The 19,472-nt window shown below is 41.2% G+C and overlaps 1 protein-coding gene across 5 annotated transcripts in view; it reads right to left on the minus strand.

Moving 5' to 3' along the window:
- Positions 1-19,472, minus strand: part of TJP2 (tight junction protein 2) — a 93,914-nt gene that overhangs the window by 14,411 nt on the left and 60,031 nt on the right. For all 5 annotated transcript variants that reach the window (XM_077759411.1, XM_077759414.1, XM_077759413.1 and 2 more), the window contains exons 5-17: positions 18,344-18,959; positions 14,600-14,703; positions 13,835-13,988; positions 12,268-12,376; positions 12,030-12,163; positions 9,898-9,964; positions 8,954-9,104; positions 4,947-5,055; positions 3,533-3,743; positions 2,638-2,825; positions 1,677-1,772; positions 1,014-1,093; positions 395-605 (exon numbers count right to left, since the gene is read on the minus strand). In XM_077759411.1, coding sequence (XP_077615537.1) covers positions 395-605; positions 1,014-1,093; positions 1,677-1,772; positions 2,638-2,825; positions 3,533-3,743; positions 4,947-5,055; positions 8,954-9,104; positions 9,898-9,964; positions 12,030-12,163; positions 12,268-12,376; positions 13,835-13,988; positions 14,600-14,703; positions 18,344-18,959 — 2,230 coding nt within the window. The remainder of the gene's footprint in view (positions 1-394; positions 606-1,013; positions 1,094-1,676; positions 1,773-2,637; positions 2,826-3,532; positions 3,744-4,946; positions 5,056-8,953; positions 9,105-9,897; positions 9,965-12,029; positions 12,164-12,267; positions 12,377-13,834; positions 13,989-14,599; positions 14,704-18,343; positions 18,960-19,472) is intronic.

The raw sequence follows: 19,472 nt of genomic DNA on the forward strand, positions 1-19,472 counted from the left end.
AAACTGCAAGATCATGACTTGAGCTGAAGTCGGATGCTTACGTGACTGAGCCACCCAGGTGCCCCGAGAGAATGATAAAATCTATATAGAGTCGTGGGTGCTAAATGGTGCACTAGGCTTAATCACGAGCCTGCAGTCCCACACAGAAATTTGAACCTCAAAATACCAATTTTTGCCTGTCACTGATCTTTATGATACAATTTTCAGTCAAAATTAAATACACAAATGCAATGAGTCTAATAAACTTATTTTATAGAACTAACTTCTTTTCAAGGAGTTATAAATAGGATTTCAGATTACTCTTCTTTTTCTTATTATTTTCTTGGTTCTTCCATTCTTCAATTCTGTATTTTCCACTACGGAACAAAGAGACAACATTTTAAATTTCACTTACCTGTAAAAAGATGTGCACAAGTTTTTTTAAGCTTATTGGCTTGGTCATATAACTTCCGAGAACTTTTGTTGGACGTTGGATTCAACCTCTGTCTCATAGTTTTGACACCTTGTCTGGAGTCTGGGTTAAAAAAAATTACAATCGGGAACCACTGAGTGTAATTCAACAGGTCCACAGCTTTAGGAGTCACATCCAGTAGTGCATGCTTATCCTGTTAGAAATGGGGAAAGTTACATAAAAGTTACATATCTAAGATCATACAGCAGCAAAGAGTTTGTCTTAAGTAAAGGCTGCATCAGATAACACTTGTCAACTTAAATCCAAAAGCAGAAATGTTTTCCTCCACATTATGTCCACTTTAATATTACTAGTCTATGAGAACTGCTGAAAAAATGAAGTAACAGGGTATCTGGTATAATGTTGAGAATTCTGAAAAAAACAGTACATCACTACCATTGAACATCAACTGGCATCCACACAATGCAACAGCTTATGTTTATATTTATTTTTTACAATGAGCATTTAATAATTATTAAAAATAGATTCTGTCCTAAAAAAGACTGCAACAAACCATCACCTAATTCTTTCGACAACATGGCCTTCAGATGAATTTCCTCACCTGTTCAATAATTTGCCTCACAGTATTTAGCCGCACTACCCCACTGGATTTTTCAGATCCTGCATCTTTTGGTTCCGTTTCTGCAAAAGTGAAAAAAAGGGGCTAAATAACTTTTAGAAATCAAAACTAAAGACTCCATAAGTCTGGCATAAGGAACCATCCTAAGGATAGACAATAAGAAGGACCCACACCACCTCTTTAATTGAAATCTAATCTTGAGGAAGCATAGTCCAATAAGTAGAGACAAGGGGTTTAGACTCTGCAAGATATCAATGTTAGAAAATAAAGTAGAAAAAGGAGGATACTTAGGTCTTTCTAGACATAAACAGACTATATACTAAAAGATATCGTTTTATCAGTGTTAAATTTCTTGGGTGTGATAATAGGTGATTGTATAGAAGAATGTTCTTGTTCTGAGGAGATTCATGTGGCTAAAAAAATGTTGTAACGTCTACAACTTCCAACTTTTCAAACTGTTCAAAAGAAAATTTTAAGACTGTGTATCTACACCTGTCGTAGGGGATATATATGGCAAATTTTCTAGCTGGTGACAGTGACTGCATGTGGAGGGTAAGTGGGTATTCATTTTTTTCCCATCTTTCCTGTATGTTAGATATTTTCAAACTAAAAATTTGGGGAGAAAAAGATCATCAACAGACTTACTAGCAGTTTGGAATAGTTCCGGTAACTCATTTGCCAACTTTTCCAGTGCTATATCTGCTATGGGACCAAATAAGACCACAGGTCTCTTGAAACCAGCTGAAATGAGAGAAGAAAGGCCATGGAAACACACATTTCCTTAACTAATAAGATAAGAAGCCAGAATATTTTATAGGCTAGTGATAACATGACTAAAAAAAGAAATGGTTTGTTCTCCCTCCCTCAATTCAGCCCTGTTCTTTCCTGAAGAATATGCCTTTACTCCCCTCCCTAGCGTCAAAGATAAAACTTTACTGGGGCACCTGGGTGGCTTAGTAAGTTAAGCATCCAACTTTAGCTCAGGTCATGATCTCACGGTTCATGGATTTGAGCCCCACGTCAAGGTGTGCTGACAGCTCAGAGCCTGGAGCCTGCTTCAGGCTGTGTTTCCCTCTCTCTCTGCCCCTCCCTCACTTGTGCTTTCTCTCAAAAAATGAATAAACAAACAAAAAAAAGAATGAAATTTTTCTATAGGTAATATATAAAAACTTGCATGGCAGTGTAAGAAGAAATAACTGAAGGGGCGCGCCCAAGTGGCTTAGTGTGTTAAGCTTTCAACTCTTGGTTTCAGGTCAAGTCATGATCTCAGGGTCATGAGATCAAGCCCTGCATTGGGCTCTTCACTAAGCATGGAGCCTGCTTGGGATTCTCTCTCTCCCTCTCTGCCCCTTCCCCTCCAAAAAATTAAAAAACAAAAAAATTAAAAAACAAAAAAATTAAATAAGATGTGGAAATACACCTCCATGTAGGAGTTTGTGTCACATTTTTGGAAGTCTTATTTCATGTTTGAATGTGATTCCAAATCTATAACCTAGCATTGGTCTAAGTGGTATAAGTCTGAGCCTGACTATTACAGTATGAAAATAAAGAAAAATAGGCTCAGAGCCCAGTCAGATCACTTCCTGGCCCCACTGGGCTTCCTCACCTTCTCGCAGCAAAACCCTCTCATAAGCAGGGAACTTGGTGCTAACCGACACAACAGCTGTTAGATCTTCCCGACTCTTCCTTAAGTTTTTCTTCACACCAGATCTCTGACCACGCATTCTCCAGAAATCTGCTCTGTCCCCAGCATTGTCTCTCTGGGCATTCTGAACACTGGCCATTTGTTCAGCTCTGGGAGGAAAAAAAACCACAGGAAGTAAATCTTAAAAGCCAGACAATGTAGAAATGAAGTTAAAATTAACCAAATGCAGTTAATATTGCTTATGAACTTGGATTAGAGAAGATGCAGCTTGACAACGAAGAGGTTTCGCAGAATGGGAAATGTGGGGACATTCTCCACAGTGGAAGCAAAGAAAGGCTGAGTGCATGTAAAATCTATCAGAAACAGCTCAGTACACAATAAACTTGGCTTGTTCTGGGAGGCTGGAATACAGTAAACATAACCAAAATCCCTGCCAAAGTACAATTAGGTTTACTATTTTCCTCAGCCAGCCAACCAACTTGTGTTAATTGGGGTGGATAAGCCTCTCCTAAGGATGAGGGCTAGACAGTGGACAAGGGCAACCTGTGTCTGAAAGGTGTGTTGGTGTGCTACTGCAGCTTGGTAACCTGCTTGTATTCTATGCAAGGCAGCAAGGCACTCCATAGGAAACTGTTTAAACACTAGCCAGGTACAACAACCAACCACATGATGCTAACTAAATACAGCCTACCAGTTAGTGGGTATCTCACAGTCCCAGGCCACATAGGTGATAGGAGAGGACACAAAGACAAATGATGAAGTCATGGGGACTTCTTTTTGAGCAGGAAAGGGGCTGTAGTTGATTTGTGGGAGGAAGGCTTAAGAGAGGTGTACGAGAGCATATGATTTCTGATACCTGCTTTTGTTGGGGATCAAGCCTTTCTCCAGCTCATTTCCAATCCTCACGGCCAGCCAGTGGCCCAACTTGCCATCATACAGCGTATCTATAACTCGGAAGACCTCCCCCCTGGTGAAGGCCAGGCTCTGTGGCGTTTCCTTCTCACATTCAAAGTGGCTTCTTATAAAAAACGAATCCCCTCTGCCACAAGCTAGTAGGTCTCTGTACACTGAAAAACAAAAGCATTGTTGTATGTTGCATTCTGCTTAGCCAGAGGGTCTTTTCTTGAAGAGTTACCAGCTTCTCCTATCTCTAATCACCCTTTTTACTTCTCTTCCTTTAGTAAACTCAGTGGACAGGCCCTCTGGGAATCAGGGCTCAAACAAGGAGGACAAAAAACTAACTCCATGAGTCATAGTAATGGTTAATTTTATGTGTCAACCTGACTGGGCCACAGGGTGCCCAGATATTTGGTTAAACTTTATTCTCTGTGAGTAACTGACAGTATTTTGGAATGACAGTAACATTTAAATTGGTAGACTGAGTAATGCAGATTGCACTTCCTCATGTGGTAGGCTTGGCCAATCAGTTGAAGGCTTCAATAAAACAGAAAGGGGACCTCTTCTCTAAATAAGAGGGGGAAAAAAACCTCTTCCTGCTTTAGAACTAGAACATCAGCTTTTGGGACACTGGCTTTTTTTCCTGCTTTCAGACTCAGGTGGAACTATCAGGTCTTCCTGGGTTGTGAGCTTGCTAGCCCTCAGACTGTAACTATACTGTTAGCTCTCCCAGTTCTCAGGCCTCTGGACTTGGACTGGAACCAAATCATTGGTTCATCTGAGTCTCCGACTTGCCAGCTCACCCTTCAGACTTTGGGACTTGCCAACCTCCATAATCATGTGAGCCAATTCCTTGTAATAAACCTCTACACACACACATACATCCTATTGATCCTGTTGCTTTAGAGAATCCTAATATACTGTCCAGTCAGCCCCTAAAGCAGGCAGGGAAGATGCTATCAACCCCCATTCTACAGATAAGGACAGTGAGGCCTGAAAGGGTACAGTAACTTGTCAGACTGATAAGCATTAATGTGGGAGTTGACCCACAGATGGGGCCCTTTGCATCTTTCATATGGAAACCCAATAAACTCCAGACAGTACTTAAGGACACATCACTATTCAGAAAAGCAGTTTTATTCCAAATTGACACAGCTGGTAAAATGATTTTAGCTGGTGCACAGAAAACATTTCTGTAGGACATTAAATGGTACCCAAATTTTCTCCACATACCTGTGACTCAGAAACTGAGTGTCAAGATATACTTCAGTTTTTTAATACCTAGACTTACCTCTTCTGTTCCCAAGATACCTCTCTCATCCTTCCTCCCTTCTCCCACTTCCCACATTAAACTAATGACCATACTTGCTCACCATCAGCTCGGCTCTGAGCTAAAATGGTCACCATTTCACCTTTGGGGATTTCTAGCAGGTAGAGAACGGCATCTTCCCGAACCAGCCCTCTGAAATCCTGTGTGTTCACCTGATGAGGAAAACAGAAAAACAAACCAGGGAAAAGGGGGAGGAAAAAAAGTCGTTTTTAAAAAGACATCACCTAAGTTTTTGTCTCTTTGTTGTCATCAGGGCCTGCCCAAAGCAAATCCCAGATGTAAAAAAGTCCTTAGTGTCCTAACTCAAACCCTCCCAATACCTGCTATGGGCCTAAGCTGTGTGGGCATCACCAAACCTTCCTGCCTCCCCACATTGCCAGCCGTCCCTTAGAAATAGGCCATTCCATCAAGGATTTGTCACTAGATCAGATTAAACCTTCTTGTTTGTTTGTCTGTCTCTTTGAGTCTCCCATAGAGGTGGTCAGGGAGGTAACATATCATTGTGAAACAACTGTGATGCTACAGGGAGTGGTAGTTTTATGGCAAACAAGCATGCTGGCCCAACTTAAGGCATTAACACTTTAAACTGATTCAAATAAAAGCCTGCAAATAAAAATACAATTCCACCTTCCTCCTAAAGGTTCTGTCACCTAGAAGGTTTTTAATATGTGTGCATGAAACTGAAGAACATTAGCCTTATATGACATACCATTAGCCTAATATATAGGCTTATGTATTTAAGCTTCTGGCACACACTTATTTCTGGCAAGGAGCCACAACATTTATCCCCCACCAACCAAATAGAGGACACCATAAATAGGTTTTGAAAGGTAAGTTAGAAATCAAGTAAAACTGAAATGTGGCACAAAGAAAAAGACATTTTGGAATCTTTGTTCAGTACTTTTAAAAGCATTTTAAAACAGAATAGTTAAAAATAAGCAAATATAAAAATTATTTTACGGGTGCCTGGGTGGCTCATTTAGTTAAGCCTAAGACTTTGCCTCAGGGCTTCATCTTACGGCTCTTAAGTTCAAGCTCAGCATCAGGCTCTCTGCTGTCAGCACACAGACCACTTCAGATCATCAGTCTCCCCCTCTCTCTGCCCCTCTCCCACTATTGCTCGCTCTTTCTAAATAAAACATTAAAAACATTTACTTTAAAGTGCCTAATATTTTAATAATGTAGAAGTAAAAAGAAGATACAGAATTCCTACAGAATATTTTTTTTTCAATCATTGAGGACTGTGGAACTCTTTACTACTTTATCACTGAAAAAACAGCATTAATTGAGCCTAATTTAAGGTTGGAATATATGATTAAGTGAAAATAGGCATTAAGTTGACAGTTGGTGTTTTTGAAATAAAGTAACTTGCTAAAGCAATCCCAATAACTTTTCCTGTGAAACAATATTTAACATTTAAAATATCTGTCATTCCCATCTCTCTCTCCTAATTAGGGATCATCAGATTTTAGAATCTAATCCTTTCTTGTGCCATTTTCATATCTACACCTGTGTCTGTATATGGCCACATGTTTTTGTATGCACTGTATGTACCTATATTTTTATTTAAAAAAAATTTTAATGCTTATTTTTTGAAAGAGAGAGCGAGCAAGCGGGAGAGGGGCAGAGAGAAGGAGACACAGAATCTGAAGCAGGCTCTAGGCTCTGATCTGTCAGCACAGAGCCTGACGTGGGGATCACATTCACAGATCGTGAGATCATGACCTGAGCCGAAGTCAGATGCTGAACCGACGGAGCCACCCAGGTGCCCCCATCTTTATTTTATTTAAATAATGCCACAGGGCTTGAGTGAAGACCTTGGGGGTCCCTCTGTCCAGGCTATGGCCATGTGAGACTAACCTTCCATCAAGCTACAAACTATAGTGGTCAAAATTAAATCACACATGGTAGCTACATTTAAAAACTTAGGAGTTTCTTTCTCTTTTCCATCCCATAAAAGTTTCTGAAAGAAAGTTAAGCCAAACATGAAAACATATACTTCTGTTAATGGATGAGGCGTACATCCTGCCACAGTACACTAGTGTGTTCATTCCGCATGTCAGGCTGCCGCCTTTACAGAGGGAACTGCCTCACTTAAAAAACCCTCAACAGAAGAAAAGTGACTAGTATATGTACAGAGTTCCCCATATATTCAATTTGGCTGTGAAAAGGAATGTTGGAACAAATTACAGTTAAAAAGGCCAGGACAGCACTTTGATACCGGAAGGTTAGGTTGTACAGTCCTCTCCAAGAAATATCCTCTTTCATTAATCTATTTAGTAGTCCACAGGGACTAGCTGTGTCTGCTGTGAGCCTGAAAAGGATTCTGTATCAGCTATGGCTTCTCTGCCCCAGTAGGCAAGCTCAGTCTTTTTTTTTTTACCCTTTTGTAGAACTGAGAGTTTTTTAACAAAAAATTTATTCACACCCAAAAATGAGGACCATCTATAGTCTGACCTTCAGGTGGGATTACTGAAGAAAAAAAAAAAAAAAAGCTGGTTCCCATGGTTTTTCCTTGTCTTTCACTAGGGTGACAACAGGAAATAAGATACTTAATCATAAACATTGCATACCATGACTTTCACACATGGAAGTGACTCTCCTGTCTTTAACAACTTACAGAGAAGTTTGTCAAGCCTGAAGGTGAATTCACTGTTTTCATGGAAATTTAGAAAATCTTTTTTACCCCAGGACACAAAAATATTTTATCCTTGAACCTTCATGAGCAAAGGCTTCCAAATTCCTGACTTCCTATGGCCCCACATTAGTTAAGAAATAATGTTTTTTCTCCTTTGGTATCAGCCCAAAAGTAAATTGGTATGAGCTGGCACTCTGATGGGATTCTTACTGATAACACTTGGTAAGTAGTATTTTCTAGGATCATGTGGTACCACAGGGTTCACTCAGGTACACTTAGTCTTCTAGGATCCTGACCAGAGCCAAGGAGGGTCTAGAGTATCACTGGAAAGCTTCAGCAAAGCTCATGATCAAGCTTTGCCCTTCATCTGCTCCAGAAATGAAATCTGAACTACTGCAATAAGGCCAAGAGCCAAGGAAGAGGACCACCTGTTTTTGTGCTCTGTTGCCTGCTTCCTTGGTAATTCTGCCCCTTTTTTTCTCCCCTCTCCTTTGAACCTACATACTTTTACCAGACCCCCTAGTAACTCATAAGAAATGCAAGTTTACAGAAGCAGAAATTCCAATGAAGACAGTTTCCTGTATTTTTAGACTCACAAGGTATTTGATGTTCTTGATATTTATTCAGAAGTTGATGGAAAATAGATTTATATGTATCTCGTGAAATGTCAAAGCGGAGTTGTTTATTGTTTTTTAAAACCAATAGATTATACAAACATATATACAGTAACTTTGAAAGGACCAATATTTGATTAACCAGAAATTCCCATTCCTGGTCAATTTTAGATGTAAACAACATACTGAATGGCAGCAACTTGTTATTTTCCAGTGCGGGGGAAGAACAGACATTGACCTTCCTGCTCTGTGCCAGGAACTCTGCTAAATGCCTTGTGAGTGCTATCCATTTCTAATCTTCCCAGAGCCCCTGCAAGGCAGGTATTCTCATTCCCATTGAACAGATACTGAAACCTGAGTGTCAGGGTTAAACCAGGGTCATAGAACTAATGAGAGGCTGGGACTGGATTCAAGGCTGACGATCTAAGCCAACACCCAACTTTGTTCAAGTCCAGCACACGGCCTTAAGAGTGACAACCAGGCAGGGAATCGATAAAAAACCAAACATTAGCAATATCTTCTGAGAGATCTTCCTCCTAGGCCTTAAGTTAGAATCTCAATTTTTTGTTAAGCGAACTAATAAAAATCTTAGCAAGGATCTTAAACACTATAAATTCCCACAGACAGGAGCATGAGTTCTGGGTTCCAGGACTGAGAAGAGAAGGCCCATTCGAAGGAAACAGACCTTATACTTAGCATGAACAAACCTGCTACTGGTCTGTTTTCACGAGCTGGACGCTTCCCTTATATAAAGGTTCCTTCCCAGTAATGTCTGGAAACAGGGCTGGGCTTTCCTACCTTCAGAATCTGGTCCCCTTCTTGAAGGCCTTCTTGCTCTGCCGAGGTACCCTCTTGAATACCAGCCACAAATAGCCCAATGTCATTGCCACCAGCCAACCGGAGGCCCACGCTGTCTCCCTTCTTAAACCTCACCATTTTGGTATTAGGACTGCAGTGGGTTCAGTTTTAGAAAAGAAAGATGGAAAATTTTTCTTTGTAAAGGAGAACAACATTAGCAGTGAAAGATTTAATTTCTTCTATCCAAAGAAAGATTTACATATTAAAAACCTCATTTTTATCATTTTATCTTTTCTGGAACTGTGAGATGAACATCAACAGGCCACTTAACTGGTTAATAAGTAGAAATTAAGGTGTTTATATAAACTCCATCAGGATCAGAAAGCAAACAAAAGGCAGGGCTAGGCTGGCTGACCCGCAGGTTAGGATTCCTTGAAAGGAAAGCCTGCTGCCACCGCAGGATTCTTGACAAATGGAGACACAACCTGGGTCCAGCAAAGCCAGATCTTACTCCAGGAGCTGCTCCTCTCAACCACCACCGAACCATGGGCCATTATCCAGAGCAGAGCATGTGTCATTTCTCCCCTCCCTCCACACTCTAGGATTATCAGGGTACTGCAGGCCTACAAAGGCCCTGTAGTTAAGCAGCATTTCACCTACTGGAGAGTTACCAATCTGGCCAACTCCTCAGAATCACATTCTGGAAAAGCAGCTAGATAAGTAGACAAGCAAAGTTAACATCACCAAAGTTCACCCAATTCCACATTTTACTTTTCTACAAGTTATTTCTCTTTCTCATAAACACTAACAATAGACGTTGGTTAAAGGTGTCTCATTATATGCAAAATCATCATCTGCAGTTAAAAAACACCCTTCTGTATTTCAGTTAAAGAGACTGAGGTGTGTGGAAGGAGAAAGGAAAAGAAAGAGAGACTGAAAGATACCCATATATTGCTTCATCTTCAGGACTAGGACGGAGAAAAGTTCTTGGGGCTGCTTTTGGTTGAGAAGCTGTGGATTAAAGAACATCTGTCATTAACAAGATAACAAGAGTGAGTTCATCTCTATAAAGATCATAAAAATCTAAGTCTGTACCCTATGCTACATATAAGCCGTCACATCAAACAACAAAAATAAGTTTAATTTTGAGGCATTAGCTGGTACCAATGGTTTCTCAAAATAAGTGAGGTAAGAAATGAAACTTGGGGCACCTGGGTGGCTCAGTCAGTTAAGTCTCCTACTTCAGCTCAGGTCATGATACCATGGTTTGTGAATTTGAGCCCCTCAATGGGCTCTGTGCTGACAGCTCGGAACCTGGAGCCTGCTTTGGATTCCCTGTCTCCCTTTCTCTGACTTTCCCCATTAGCGCTCTCTCACTCTCTCTCAAAAATAAACATTTGAAAAGAAAAGAAACTTCCAAAATGCCAGGTGCACAATCACCTGCAAAAGAATATTTTTTATAGCTTAAAAAGCACATAAATCTGCTCTTACCTCAATAATTATTTATTATATAAAATCACAGACATTTNGAATTGGAAATATATATATATATATATATATATATATTGGGGGCGCCTGGGTGGCTTGGTCCATTGAGTATCTAGCTCTTGATTTTGGCTCAGATCATGATCTCACAATTTCGTGAGTTTGAGCCCCATGTCAGGCTCTGCACTGATAGTGCTTGAGATCCTCTCTCTCCACTCCTCCCCTGCTCATGCTCTCTCTGTCTCTCTCAAAATAAAAATACACGAATAAAAGGAAATAAAGCATATATATTTGGTCTGTGCCTCCAGTTCCTAATACAGAGCTCCTAAAATCTCTATAATTTCTGGAGTGATATGGGTGCCAGGAGTATCTTCTGCTGTTTGCTCTTTGCCTTCAGTTCCTGACAAAGAACTCCTACTCCCTTGGAATTTCCTGGCTGGTAGAGCATCTTTTGTTCTAAAGAGGTAACTCCTAGATAGCCTCAGGATGGGGGCTGGTCACCAGACACAGCAAGCCATGATTAGAAGCTTAGAACTTTTAGCCTACCTCCCCCAGAAGCTTAGAACTTTCAGCCTACCTCCCCACCATCTGGGAGAGACTGAGTCAATAATGGATCAGGCATAAAATCCATAAGCTATGAAGTTTGGAGTGCTTTAGGGTCAGTGAACACACTGAGATACTGGGAAGGGTAGTGCACCTGGAGAGGACCTGGCAGCTCTGCGCCCCTACCCCTATACCTTGTGTCCATTCGGCTGTTCCTCTGTTGTATCCTTTATAAAAGCTGGTAATAGGAAGTAAAGTTCTTCCCTGGGTTCTGTGAGCCAGTTTAGCAAATGATCAAACCAGAGGAGGAAGTTCTGTTCAGAGCTGGTTTGGTCAGAATTATAGGTGGCACATGGGGACTGCAGTGGTGTCTAAACTGAAAGTGTCTTGTGGGACTGAGTGCTTAACCTGTGGGGGTCTGCACTTAACTCTGGGTAGTCAGTGCCTGGACTGAAGTGAATTATAGGATGATCAGTTGGTGTCTGGAGAATTCGAGAACTAGTAATTGAGTAGGAGAAGAAACCCACACACTTGGTGTCAGAAATATTAAGAGCAGAGAAATGCAGGTTGGGATCAGGGATGGGAGACACAAGGCCATAAATATAGTCAAATATAAAAAATGTGACCAATTTGTTGGCATATGGTAAGGGCTGATTTGTAAGTTTTTTTTAATATTAAAGGAGAGAGACTGGAGTGCCTCTTCCATGTATCTGAATGATTTTTTTTTTAATTTTTTAAATTTTTTTTTATTTATTTCTGAGAGAGAGAGAGAGAGAGAAAGTGTGAGCAGAGGGTCAAAGAGAGAGGGAGACACAGAATCGGAAACAGGCTCCAGGCTCTGAGCTAGCTGTCACCACAGAGCCCTATGCAGGGCTCGAACCCACTAACCATGAGATCATGACCTGAGCTGAAGTCGGACGCTTAACCGACTAGGCCACCCAGAAGCCCTGATCTGAATGATTGTTTAATAATTTCTCTCTCCTTCTGGCCACCCTCTGGAAGTACCAAGCACACACTTCTGAACACAGCTGTTTGCAAGGAGCCTCACCTGGCAGTTCCTCTTGGTATTTGGGTTCCTTGCTGTTCTCTGTGCCAAGAGCAGCTGCAGTATCCCCCATGGACTTAAAGGGAGTGGGTGTGGCGCCCATTCTGGACCATCTGTTCTGCATGTCCTCTCTTGAACTTAAGCACACATCATGTTAATGTCTCATAACACAACAGATCGGCAAAATGTATGTGTGTACATTCATGGTATCGCATGTGAGGGAAAGTATACATCATCTTACTTTGGCCTTTCCTTCAGCTTTTCATTTGAAGAATGATAATCATAATCGGAATACTGCTGCCGTCTCTCCTCTGGAGAAAATGATCGGTTTGACTCTATTTCTGAGATATCTGGTTTCAAAAATAAGAAAAGACTTCTTATTAAAATATTGAAGACCTGTACCAGAAATGATACTATTCCCTGGGTAAGCCAACATGAGAAATGGAAAAGAGGCAGGCAGTAAATGTGCTATTAGTCTAGCAGTCTTCCTTTGGAGAAAATCTGAGCCTTTGAAGGGAAAGACATTAATTAATAAAGAGGAAGCCAAATTCAGATTATATTTCTCTTTCATTACACTCTCCATCAAAGCTGCTACTGAGGCTCAAAATTCAATTACTGGATCATATAAGTGTCCACTCATTTTTAACCACACAGAACAGTGCTTCTCAAACTTTAACATGCATATGAATCACCTGGGATCTTATTAGACTAGCTGTTCTAGGACAGAATCAGGCCTGCAATTCTGTGATTCGAGCAAGCTCCTGGAGGCTCATGCAGCTGGTGGACTAAGGATCACACTTAGAATAGCAAGGAAATAAACTATAAGCTCTTAGCATACTGGGATTGTTTCTCCTGCTCTGTATTCCTGCACTGCACTCACAGCAGTAACCAAATGATTAAACTTTTGATATAATGGAAGCTAACCTATGCCTTAAGGTTTTCTAAAGTAATTTTTAAAAAAATCAACATGCCTAGGGTGCCTGGGTGGCTCAGTTGGTTAAGCATCCAATCGGCCCAGGTCATGGTCTCACAGTTCATGAGTTCTAGCCCTGCGTCAGGCTCTGTGCTGATGGCTGGGAGCCTAGAGCCTGCCTTAGATTCTGTGTCTCCCATTTTCTCTCTGCCCCTTCCCCACTCACACTCCTTCACAAAAATGAATAAACTTAAAAAATATCAATATGTCTTTCTTCAAACTTGAGTACTTAATATTTTCCAAGTTCTTCTGCACAAAGGCATTACTAGATGGTTAGTCAGTATCATACCTACTTATTTTTATTGGTAATTTTTACACTGTTAAAATGTGACCCCATGTGTAATCCAGATTCAAGAAATATTAACTTCCTAAGACAGAAGAGGTGACACAGATTGCTAATCGATGAATACCACAATATTCAGCCATTCTGATTGATTCTTTAGCTATCTTCCATATGACCTTCCTTTTATTTGAAATAGTAATATCCACTTTTTAAAAATATGCAAGAAAGTACAAGACTGAACAATTTGCAAATGGATGTGGTTAGCTCTTTGAGCCACTCATACATATATTTTTTTACGAACAATTTTTTTTTTCAGTGGCCTAAAACAGATTCTGCTGGGGAGTTCACACAAGTGCACTTGAATTTCATATTGGAAAACTAGTATCAGCAGACACTTTAGTAAGAAAATAACCACCACTTATTGGAATTAAAGCTTGAAACAGGAGCTTTTCTTAGAAATTCAGCTTCCAGCTGGATGGCTATACTAAAGTGAGAATAGAAAACCAACAGCCTTCCTGGCTTCCAGCCAAGCTCGCAGGCTCCCCCCTTTACCTTCTATTTCTGAGTCGCTGTCATTTAATGATGGGATGTTGATGAGTGTTTGCTTGCTGTCTCTCAACACCACTAGCTGGAGTTTTCCTCTTGACTTTTCTATCAGTTTTCGAGCATCCGTTAAAGACATGTTTTCAGTTACAGTTCCATTTATCTGTATTTATGGAGAACAGTTATGTTATATGTAATACAACTGTTCACAGTGAAATAGAAAGTTTGCATTTTGCCCTTCTAAAAGTGTAAATTCTTTGCTCAGCTATTCAAACAGATATGGGTTTTAGGATGACTGAATAAAAGTGAATTATCCATTAAATATAACCCTGCATGCCTGGATCCCAAAGACAGGTGTGAGAGAGCTGTGGTATACTTAAGTTACTCTGCTAATTTATTTAACTTCCATGCTCAAGACGATGGCTGGTTTACTACTGGAACATGTTTCCTGACTGGAGAGGTTTACAAACACTATTAAACATTCAACATTCATGTACTACCAACTCTCCCTCTCATCTTTCCTTAGTTTAGGGAATAGGAGCTTATTAAACTTTAAATAAACAGGGAATAAGAAAGTATTCATTGAAATTTTTTTTTAAAACTAACATGACTTACAAATTTCCATGTCTGTTTTTTATGATAAAAATCTCACCCCGCTGCCCTTCCCGGCTTTTGTCTTATTATTGACTCCCATCTCAACAAAGTTTCACTCTATCAGCACTCAGATACAAGATCTGGACTAGAAAGACAAACATGAATTCACTTGTTCTCTACCTTGAGAATGATGTCTCCTTCATGCAGGTTGCCATCTTTAGTTGCCAGACCAGTTCTGGTCATTTCCTTTATGAAAATCTGACTCCCAAGCCGGAGACCATATTCTAGAAGACATGCATATAAACATACAAATATTTCATCAACTTGTTCAGAACACTCAGTCTGGTTTTTAGGTAAATTTTTAAATATTTATGAAAAATTAATTTTGCATGTGGGACATTCTATAGGACAACTAGCCTGGACTCATCAAAAAATGACATAAAAAATAAAAGAGGCAAAGGGACTGTTCTAGATTAAAAGAGACATTAAAAAAAACCAAATGCTATGCCTGATCCTTCAGTAGATTCTTGATCCAGAATGGGACNTCAAAATGAACCACACTATAATATATTAAAAGGGATATTAATGTTAATTTTCTAAAGAACCCATTAATGGCATTTCAGTTATGTAGGAGAATATTCTTATCCTCAGGAGATACCTGTCGAAATATTCAGGGCCAAAGGGGGTCACCCTTGCAACTTAGTTTCAAGTAGTTCCAAAAAAAACCACTGAGAGAGAAAAGAAGTGTGGGAGAGGAAGAGAGAAGGAAGAAAGGGAAAAAAAGAAGGGGCAAGAAAACAAATGTGGCATAATGTTAACAAATATTAAAACTAGGTGAATGCTATCTGAGTATTTGCTGTAAAATTAACACTTTTCAAAATGGGGACAAAAAAACCAATTCAGTACATCTCAAAAAAGATGTTCTGCTGACAGTGCAGCTGCCTACAGGAAGGCAAGTAGTATACCCTTTATGGTAACAACTTACATGTGTGTGTTTGGCATTGAAAAAATTTCAGTGTGTGAAGAAAACAGGTCAGTAAACCAGGCAAAGCGATAAAGTATTTAAGTAAAACCACTATACTCAGGGGGTTTGTGAACTTTGGATTGCTCTCAAAAGAAAAAACAGTGTATTTACTAAATATGCATAGTGAAAAGTATTTTAAATGCTATTCAGACTCTTCTGATTTTACTTATTAAACTTATAAAAATACCTAATTAAAGGATAAATTTTGACTGTTTTAGGAACCACAAACAGGCTTTAAAAACAGGCACATTCAAATTTTATTATTCTGGACTCAAAATCTGCTAATTTCAAAACAAAGTAACGTCCTACCATTTAAAAAAGTTTTGAAGTAGATTTAAAGAGAAGTTTCTTTATTCAAGTATAATTAACATACAGTGTTCTATTAGTTTCAGGTGTACAGTATAATAATTCAATAATTTTTTACATTACTCAGTGCCCAAAATGAGAAGCGATCTCCTTCACCTGTGTCACCCATCCCTCCCACCCACCTCCCCTCTGGCAATCACCAGTTTGTTCTCTCAAGTGCTTTACAAGTAAGTTAGCATCAGATCTTGACACAGTAGTGGAAAATGTTGAGGTCCATCCCCACCCCTTTAGGGAGCTGATAGTCAAGAAAGAATTAGGGTAAGACAGTATATTCTTTCATAGATGACAGTTCCTTACTAGTTAAGCAGCCTCACAGCCCAGCACAGAAGGCTGTGACAGCTTGAGTGATGGCTTCTTTCTCATATATCAACAATTCTTCTATCCTCTTAAAAACTGAAGACTTACTGTACAGTTGCAAATATGCTGTTATTGGTTTATTATGGGCTTCTCTTAAATGGAGAAAAAATAAGTTGACCAGCTTCTACGACATGTACCAGCAAAGATGTGGTGCCATGAAATGCAAGAGTGGGCAATTAAAAATGGGTATTTTTCTTAGTCAAATATAGGTCTTTCCTACTGTTAGGTTTCTTTAAAAATTAATTTTTATGCAGTTCTTGCCAGTAATAGACAAATTATTTTGTAATCCTAACAAATGGCAAAATATCTTTTAAAAAGTGGAATTCTTTTACCCAGTGAATTCCAAATTTAAGTAACAAAATGGCCCAAGAGGAGTAAAATGCTATCTCAGCAAAGGGACACAGCCCCTTCTATCCTTGATACTATTACTAAAACCAGGCATGACTAGGCGTCTCTTACAGACAAGAACTTTTCAAGACTCATTAGTGAGTCTTGAAATCAATTTAGTAAGTTATGAACAGCATTTTAAAATGTAACGTAACGGAACCTCTCAGAATGGATCACACAGAATAAGTAGTGTCCCATGGAAGGTTTGTTCAAGTATTTTGATACGAAAATGCATCCATGATTGTTTGCAAGATGTTCTTTCTGTCGTGAAAGAAGAGAAGGAGGGGAAAGAGAAGGAAAGGGGAAGAGGTGAGGAAGAGAAACAGAAGGAAAAGTCTGAAAATGAAAAGTCCTGCCTTGGGTAACTCAGGAAGCTGGGGTACAAGTCCTATAGAATGTGCATCAGGCCTCTCTGAGGGAGGTCTCATGTCAAGTCATCTTTCTCAAAATTCCTCCAGTCCATCTTTTAGTCTGGGAGCAGAAGGATTTTTACTCTAGAAGTTTTATAGGTTGATGAATTAATATGTCATTATCAATGGTTGTAAAGATTCTACAGAACCCTTAAACTTCCTAAGATGCTCATTCCTTAGAGATAGTGCAGTCTCGACTCTTTCCTCTGTTTTCTGGGACTGGACTCTGCACAGCCTGTTATCACATCCTTGTGTTATTCTTTAGGTACTTCGATGGGCACCTAGTTCTAGACTCAACTTTGTGCTCCACTAAAAGTAAAAACAAAACAGTCTCATCAGACAGCCTATTTGAAATGTCAGTTCCCAACCTAAAGGGCAAGAAGTTCACTTTGCATTATTTGGATGCTCTTCATCATTCTTCCTCTTAGAAGGAGAATTAAAGAACAAACGGAGATGAAAGATATGTGACAAGTAATTTAAAAAGTTAGAACCAAGAACTTGATGCAAGGAACATCTCCGCAGTATCTCTAAAGCCTTGTTCATCCACCTACTTGTATCTGACCATCTACTTGCAGGAATGCAGTTTGAGTTCTGGCTCACCACTTACTGACTGGCTTCAAGATAGGGGCAAGTCGCTTCCCTTCTTGAAGTTTCAAATCCTCACCGAAGCTAAGGACTGCTGGCTTCTCTGCCACGTGGGGCTCCAGTGAATTTTGGATGAGATGAACCATGTGCAAGTGCTCCAAGGAATGCGGTGTGGGACGGGCAGCCTGGGCCAGAACTGTACCCATTTGTGGGCACACCAAAACCTCTGTGCACCACGGTGCTCCCCACTGTACAACAGGAGTGAGGTCTAGCTGCCCCACAGGGCTCTGGGGAGGATGAGGAATAATTTACTCAGCCCAGGCCTGGCACGGAACAGACACTCAAGACCAGCTGGAGTCTGATCCACTCTCATGGTTCCACCACTTAAGCTGTACCAGATTCCACAGGAGAGCGTATTAACACGCAGACTCCAGGGACCGTCCTCAGTGTTTGAATTCGGTGGGACTGAGCCGGGGCCTGAGACTCTGCATTTACAGAAGTGTCCAGGTAGTGCTTCTGCTACTTTGAAAACCCCTTGGCCTAGGAGTTTAAAGCCACATTTCTGCAGCGTGGCTCTGCCACTGGTGACACAGCTTTGTGCAAGTTAATGAACTTTTCCTTGCCTCAGTCTCCTTGTCTATATCATGAAGATGTAAGTAACTCCTAGGTGAGGTGGTTATAAGGAAAGAAACCAGTCAGTTGGCACAAAGCATTTAGGTCAGTGCCCGGCACACAGTAAGTGCCGCTTTAGAGTTAGCTGCCGTAACAGTGCTTCTCTTCACCAAACGTGCCTACCTTCATTTGCTTTGCTTTTCACCAGAAGAACCGCGATGGGCCTGTCCGAATCCGGCTGGTCTGCGTGGTCCGGCCGCCCCCTCAGTTTAGGGCTGGGGCTGCGGGAGTGCAAGTGCTCGCGGCTGCGGCTCTGGGATGCCGAGTAACGGGCACTGGGCTGGGCCCTGCGCCCGTACTCCTCCGGGCTGTAGCCTCGGTCATAAGCCCGGTCGTAGGCCGGGTCATAGTCCCGGTCGGTGCTCCGGCCGCGGCTGCGTTCTCGGGCGCGCCCATAGTCGTCCTGGTCCAGGCCCCGCTCCAGGCTGCGGCCGCGGCTGTGCTCCCGGGCCCGCGCATAGTCATCGTGGTCCAAACCCCGCTCCAGGCTGCGGCTGCGGCCGCGGCCGCGCTCGCGCTCCGGGCTCCGGGCCCGCTCATGGGGACGTCCCCTCTCTGGGCTGTCCTCCCAGCTACGGCTGCGCGCACCGTGGCTGCTGCGCCGGCTCCTCTCGCTGTACCCGCTGCGGGCACTTCTGCTGTCAAACTCGTCCATCACGTCAAAAGCGCGGTCGTCCTCACCGACGGATGGGCTGCCGTGGGGTGGGGCCAGCTGGACTTTCCGGGGCCTCTTAACCACCTGTCACCCAAGCAAAACAGTGGGAATGCAGGACAAGCTCAGTTATAGAGAATGCAGGGTTAAGATCCCAGCCCTGATTCTCCTTTCAGTAAAACTGTCCCTGCCAACTCACTAAACCTTGAGTTTAAGACCGTGAGTTTAACTCTGAACACCGTGCCTCCAAAATCTGCTGCTACTCAGTGTTATGAACAGCATCAAGGGACTTTAAAATCACTAGGTTATGAAAATGAAAATCCAGAAATTGAGACATTCTGGATACAACTGCCTAATACATCCAAAAGTCAGTGTCATTAATAGGTGGGGGGAGAGACGGGAATGGCAGTAGGAGAGCAGAGAGAAAGAAGGAACCTTATAGATTAAAAGGCACTGAAGAGATTAAGGACAAAATGCAGTGACTGAGCTCTGACTGGCTCCTAGATGGGGAAGAAAAATCTATCTACTGAAAACATTTTGGGATATTAGATGATACTTTGAAGTCATTAATTTCCTTAGAATAATAGTGTTATAGTTTTG

The sequence above is a fragment of the Crocuta crocuta genome, unplaced genomic scaffold (assembly GCF_008692635.1).
Source record: "Crocuta crocuta isolate KB4526 unplaced genomic scaffold, BGI_CrCroc_1.0 scaffold41, whole genome shotgun sequence".
In the NCBI taxonomy this organism is placed as follows: Eukaryota; Metazoa; Chordata; class Mammalia; order Carnivora; family Hyaenidae; genus Crocuta; species Crocuta crocuta.